General features: G+C 39.7%; 1 protein-coding gene across 2 annotated transcripts; it reads left to right on the top strand.

Moving 5' to 3' along the window:
• The first annotated feature begins 1,587 nt into the window (after positions 1-1,587).
• glipr2l (GLI pathogenesis-related 2, like) lies at positions 1,588-6,778 on the top strand. Of its 2 annotated transcripts, none has more exons than XM_044207346.1 (5): positions 1,588-2,020; positions 2,636-2,744; positions 4,211-4,314; positions 4,785-4,862; positions 5,972-6,778. In XM_044207346.1, the coding sequence occupies exons 1-5, from the start codon at positions 2,008-2,010 to the stop codon at positions 6,136-6,138; spliced, it is 471 nt and encodes a 156-aa protein (XP_044063281.1). In that variant the 5' UTR covers positions 1,588-2,007; the 3' UTR covers positions 6,139-6,778. The 2 variants fall into 2 exon arrangements, with proteins under 2 accessions (XP_044063281.1, XP_044063280.1); XM_044207345.1 differs by lacking the exon at positions 1,588-2,020 and adding an exon at positions 2,064-2,489.
• Positions 6,779-6,932: the final 154 nt, after the last annotated feature.

Here is a 6,932-nt window from a genome sequence, read left to right as displayed (position 1 = left end):
TTTCTTTAGACTTTTCCTTCTTGCTATGCTGCGGTGTTTATAAAGATGCATCAGCAGCTCAGGCAGTGATTATCTGGCTTCTTTATGTGTGTGTGTTGCCTTATGATGACTTAAGAAGTCACAAGAAAATGGTGATTGTTAGGCTTCTTTTAAAGCTGACACATATACTGCAAACTGGCAATCAGCTTAATGTGACTCATTCATGAAGCTGTCTTTGAAATTTTGATTTATTGTATTCACAGCATGATTTGCTGCATCAGTTGCCAAGACAGCAACATTACAAAATGTGGCAAGGGGAAAAGACTCAACAAGACTAAGAGTTTACAGCCATGCCAGCGGTTCTGTGAGGCTACACAGCAGTGCTTTGAGGTAAATGCTAATGCTAGCATGGCAATGATCACAATAACGATATGCTGATGTTTAGCAGGTATAATGCTACATGTTTAGCATCTCAGTTTGGTGTGTTAGCAAATGTTAGCATGCTAACAAAGTACAGCTGAGGATGATGGTGCTAGAGGAAAAGTCAAGGGATCACCAAAGTCAGTAGGATACATCCACTGGGGATCATGAATGTTTGCACGAAATTTCCTGACAATCTGCGGTAACTGATATTAGCACAACTGTATAGTGTGTTTATTGACCTTGACTTATTCAAGCCTAACCAAGTGTGGATAAACTCGCATTCACAACTGGGAGACTAGCAATCAAGCCTCAGCATTCTACTGTTACACATTAAGCAGCTTTGTCAGAGCACTTTGCTGACTCAGTGAAGTCCTACTGATAAAAAAAAAGGTGTAAGAAAAGGGAAACTATTCATTCTTTATGCAAGCTGTAGCCTGTACAAGAAGTGGAGAGACAATTTCAAAAGCTGAGTTATGAGATGCACAGTAAAATATGAGGTAATCCATTGTGAGGTTCCGGTGCACACCATTGCTGCCATTGTTAAAGCAGGTGTCATTTATTTTTTCTGAAATGATAAATATCCCAGTTTGGAAATACCATTAAAGCGCAGAGGGTAGCATACCTCATGCAGACAAAACAAATAGTAGAAACCTGTTCTGCAGTATGATGAATGGTAATTCTGCCTCTCCCTGTGTTTCAACTCCAGCAGGCAAATTGTTCAATCAATGCGTTCTCATCCAGGATGGAGGTAAAGGAATCACTCATTTACAATTGGGTGTATTGGTGGCAATTCATTGATCCAGGGGTTGCTGAAGAAACTGAAAGATGGAGGTGGGAAGTCCCCAATAAAGGTTTTATGACCGAAACACATTGAAGCTATCAGCATTAGTGAATGTGAAAGGATGTTTTGAAAGAAAGTGAGATATGCCAGTTCAGAATTAGCTGTGAGGATACAGCTTGCACTGTGCAGCCTATCTCAGAGTTTGCTATTGTCTTCAGTGGCACATTATCTATAGCACAATACTGTATCATGACAGTGTGGATTGTGAGAAAAGCCACTGTCCCAGTTACAGTTGCTAGGAGTAACATTGGCTGCCAAGTTACAGAATACAAGAATCTCAGAGCCATATATGGGCATGTGTCTCACAGAGATGATGTCACCAATGTCTGCAAGGGCTCCCCTTTCATTAGTAGGAATGTAAAGACAGGAGTGGGTGTGCTCTTCTGAGACATAAAGCTTGAGCATGCAGATAGTAGGCTGTGTGGCCTTAAGAGAGACAGGCAGGTTAAGTGAAATGAACTGAAACAAAACTTGAGGAAGGAGCATGTTTTACGCAATGACCATCCTACCCAGATAAAAGAGGACATTTGCACAACTGCTGTGAGTTCATCATGGAATGAGAGGAATTAAAGGCATTAGCAGCTGTTTCAAAGTATCAGCGTTCGATAGACAGCACTACAGGAAGACAGGGAGAGGGAGCAAGCAACAGAGAAGGAAGCAGAGAGAAGGAGCAAGAACAGAAAACAAGACAGGGGAGAGGCTGCAGCTTTCGTTCAGTGCTAAGCGTGTTACTGATCTAACTGAAGGCTTCCTGTGTCAGCACTATGGGAAAGTCAGGTAAGTGGAAACAGCACCTTGAGGGTTTTCACTTTGATTGTATCAATTTGGCCTGAGTTAGAACTTTGCCCCCAGGAAACTGTGTGTGTGCACATGTGTGTTTGCTTGTTTACTGTATGTGTTTGTGAGCTTTGCTATCTTTGAGAAATAGGACACAGGACATACAAAATTTAACTTAGTCCTTTCCCTCTTTAGTGGTGCTTTCAGTGAGATTTCGAATCAGCTTTTACTGATCCTTTGTTAAGATTCGTCTTTCAGCATGCTGAGTAGATGCTGGCTCTTAGGCAGCATTGGTATTTGTATTGTGTGTGGCTATTTCAATGTGCCTATTGTGTGAGCACTCGTGAGATTGTAAAAAAAGGCCAGTGAGTGATAGGCACCAGCCAGAGGGGGGTGATGTGGATGACGTTTTCTACTCCATCATCTGTCATCAAGTTGTACTCACTGTCTGAGGTCACTCGGTCTTCAGGTGGTGAGACTTTAACTCACATTTCAGCTCAATTTTGTAATCTGCAGTCATGCACAAATCTACACATTGTATCATATCGTCTACTTTGTCAGATTTCTCTCTCTGGCTGCCTAACCCTTCCTGTCTCTGTCGTCTCTGTCTCTCAGCCTCGAAGCAGTTTGCTGAGGAGGTGCTTCAGTGCCATAATGAGTTCAGGAGAAGGCACCAGACTCCTCCACTGAAGCTGAGCAGCAAGTTGAGCAGAGAGGCTGCCCGGTGGGTTAATGCACACACACAGATCAAATTACAGTAGAAACATAATTAGCAAGGACTGTGCATACCAGTCATTGCCAAATTGCTTTGGATAACTGACAGTTCCAGCCTAGCCTGTCAAATGAAATAACTACAAAATATAATATGATATTGAAGGTCTGGGTTTGTTTTCATTGTGATTACAAGTTGTGTTGACAATTTGTTGCCTCTAATTGCAGCTATATTAACTTTTCATATCATTATCACCAAACGAAGGTAATTTATTCTGTTAAATAAATGTAAACTTGATCAGTGCTGTCAGGAAGGATAGAGGCAACTGTCTTGCATAATAGACCTTCAGTCAATTTCCTCGAGCATGTTTGATGGTGCAATGACAACAGCAACATTAAGCTGCTAAACAACCTTTCATTTTTGGATACCTGATGTGGAAATGTACACTAACATTCAAAGCACAACAAAATCTGTGTAGGGAAAAAATCATTTTTATTCCTCAATTGATTTTAATATGTTAAAATGTAGACCTAAATGTGTAGTATGTCATAACTTCAATGATAAACAGTAGAAACTGTTAAACTGGACAGTCTACACCTCTGGTAATGTGAGTGTCTTTTAAATACTATATATACTGTTAATATCTCTGATGGTAAATATTTGAGTTTGGAGATAATCTACCATTTAAATCGCAGCACAGTTTATTGGAACATGGTGCTTTTACCTCTCCCTCTGTGTCAACCCACGTTTGTAAAGGCTCAATCAGACTCAATCATAACTGTTTCACCCCTGTTTAGGAGGAAGGTTAAGGCATTATTCACTCATGTACTCATGTTTGTGGATAAAGTTTAGATTTAGAACATAATACAACAAAATAAGTAACAAGGCTCTTCGGTATTTAATATCTGTGGTTTATCCACACCATGTTCCATGGGTCACTGAGGTCACATAGCAGTCACATGATTGTCAATACTGTCTTTTAAACAGACATGAATAAGTTACTACCAAGCCAAGATGTTGAACGTTGTCCCAGTAGTAACACCCTAGATTGTAAATTGGAGTAAATACTGTCACTACATCACCACTATGTTGATCAAACCTATAGGTTAGCATACTCCTTTGTCACTGTAGAAATTAAACTTCATAACATCATCATTACTCCATGGAAATACTGTGTCAGCCCCAGATGGTCTTTTAAACAGAAGTAGTATTAGCCTAATTACCAAAAGCAGTTATTTTGAGGATCTGGTTTCCGTGCCAACATTGCAGATTTACACTAGATTAAAACTCTGAGGTAAGAATTGTTCACTGTATAGCACAGTGCAGAAGGCTTGCTGCACTGTGCTAAACAGTGAACAATTTAAAGTTTACACCACTCACAGTGGCATTCTCTGCAGTGAATTTTGTAGCAGGATTCATTGTGGAGAACACCATTTCAGCAGTGCTATACACAGCCTTTATTTGTCCTCTGTCCACAGGTATGCTGAAAGTCTGGCCAGCACACGGATCCTGAAACACAGCGTGGAATCCAGTAGAGGGAGCTGTGGAGAAAACCTGGCATGGGCCTCCTATGACCAATCAGGTACAGATATATACGTATACACACAAACTCAATATACTATTTATAAACCAGCTGAATGATTTTGTATATATGCCTTCTTTGTGGTCCTCCTGAGATATTTATATACATATGTAAGATCTAATAAGACACATCCCTCCATAGATACAATAGTTTAGTCTGTGGGGCTTAAAGCAGACTGTTCTACCCTGAAAGTGAACAGCTGGGATCTATTTCCCCTCCTCTCCACACTGTGTTTGAGAGCTCAGACACCATGACTCACTGGAGAAATATGTCAGCACGATGTGATTCATAAAACATCTCCTATAGTGTAGCACTGGGTGGCAAAAAGTGCAGCACTGTAAACAACATGTGCCCCAAAGGGATTTATAGCTCCAGGGTGCAGTTTTCTTACATTGCTGTCATTCTGACCAATATGTACGACACAAAGCTTTTTCTAAGTTGAAGTTACACTTCGTCCTGTGCACATGCAGGAAAAGATGTGGCAGACCGCTGGTATGATGAAGTGAAACAGTACAACTTCAGCCGCCCTGGATTCTCCTCTGGCACTGGTGAGATTTACACATGAGAGCATCTGTCCGTCTCTCTCACTTCCTTTCATATTTCAGTCAGTGGTAAACCTCATCTGACCTACAGTATGATAACAACAAATTGGGCAAAATTACTAAATTCAATAACAGGATAATCATAAGTAATTGTTAGAACTTTTCCGATATTAATATACAGTATATAACAATATGGCTTATGTGTGCAAAATCACATGTTAAATAATTTAGATGATTAATTCATCGTTTAGTTAATTTTTAAATTTTAAATTCTGTGATAGTAAATATGATAGTGAATATCTTCGGGTTGTGGACTGTTGGTGGGATAAAACAAGCAATTTGAATATTGGACATTGGGAAATTGTGATTGGCATTTGTAACTATTTTCTGATACTTAATATCCTAGAGATTAATCAATTAATCAAGGGAATATATGTAAAACAAAAATGTTTATATTTTTCCCTGACATAATATCAAACACTTCCCTTCTCAATATGTTTTTATCTTATCTTGTCTCATCTCATTTCTCAATGCATTTATCTCAATGTATCTATTTCTTGCTCTGTTTCTCGTTGTCATTTTCTGTTTACTCGTTGTTAGTTTCTGTCTCAGTGTCACGTTTACCCAGGCATGGGCAAGGTTGTTGTTATTCCTGTGCTGATGTCACACCTCAGTCAGTGTGTGACTGTCTGACTCAGTGACCAGCCATGGGGAAAGTGAGGGGAAATCACAGTCCTGTGTATCACTCCTCACTCTCACACGTCATTTCCAGTCCACCCTAATTCCTCCAGATGGTTTCCAATTGCCTCAGACTCTGTTTAACTTAATCACACATGACGGAGATCACTCATAGGAGCTCATCACAGTGATTCACACTGGTTCATATAAAGTTGTCTGATAGAGAAAGAAAGGAATAAAGGGTAATAGCGGTGTGAAAGAAGAGGTTTGGGACTGATGAGTGAGAGATGAATTAAGATTCCTACTTCTGTAAATATTTGGAGGAACTTAAGTCTGTGTGCACTCAGTTTCCACCATGTCCTAACAGTCTCTGTTTTTTCTCACTCTCACTCTATGTTCTGTATGTTAATTTCTTTCTCATTTCACTCACCACTTAGGCCATTTCACAGCAATGGTGTGGAAGAGCACTAAAAAGCTGGGTGTCGGTAAGGCCATTGCATCAGACGGTTCTTCCTTTGTGGTGGCCAGATACTTCCCAGCTGGGAATGTCACTAACCAGGGACACTTTGAGAACAACGTCCTCCCAGCTAAAACCGCTACCTAAAGATGTCTAGATCACCAACACACTTGACTTAAGCCCAAAGGCATTTGTTTCATTTTCAAGGAGAGTCTGAAGTTATCTGCCTTCACTGCTATGGGGAATACTCAGGAGAGCACCACTTCTTGCCTAGTAGAGAACCATACTTCTATCTTGAATGGATTTATAAGATGAAATGCACTCAGGCTTAAAGTCCTGTGTTTGTAATTTGAAAATGGACTAGTGTATGATGCAGTGTTTAGAATGACAGAAGCACTACTGTTTGACATTGCTAACAAAACATTCCCAGTGACCATTTGGAATGTATAATCTTGATTTTGATGGTCATTTACTTAGCCTGTGATAGTATTCATTCACAGTATCATTCATTAATGCTAATACTTTTATATTTTCACACACTGAATTACATCATAGCCTCACATCTGGATTCATGTAAGAATGGGAACAAAGTCAGTCAACTGGAAAGGCTTTACACATTTACATGTGGAGTCATTGCTTAATAATTTAAAGCTGATGACTCAGCATGCTTAGTATGAGTTTGTGTTATTGTCACCACTTGACAGACTCAAAGCAGAATCCTGCAGTCCTGGGCATTTGTGTTTTGTACTCTAAATCAGTTTTGTACAATAAAATTGTTATAAATGTATTTGGCATCTGTGTGTGCACGCTCGTGTCATCTGTATTGTGTGACATTATAAGAGAGTGAGAAACAGAGAAAATTTGAGTTTAATTTCATAATGACACATCCACTTTTTTAGAAAAATGTGACATCTGAGTCTGGCACAGTGCTGGCAAAGTGT

This window comes from Siniperca chuatsi, linkage group LG9 (genome assembly GCF_020085105.1).
Source record: "Siniperca chuatsi isolate FFG_IHB_CAS linkage group LG9, ASM2008510v1, whole genome shotgun sequence".
Taxonomy (NCBI): Eukaryota; Metazoa; Chordata; class Actinopteri; order Centrarchiformes; family Sinipercidae; genus Siniperca; species Siniperca chuatsi.
Note: the sequence above shows the minus strand (reverse complement) of the source record. Positions and strands in the feature narration are given on the sequence as shown.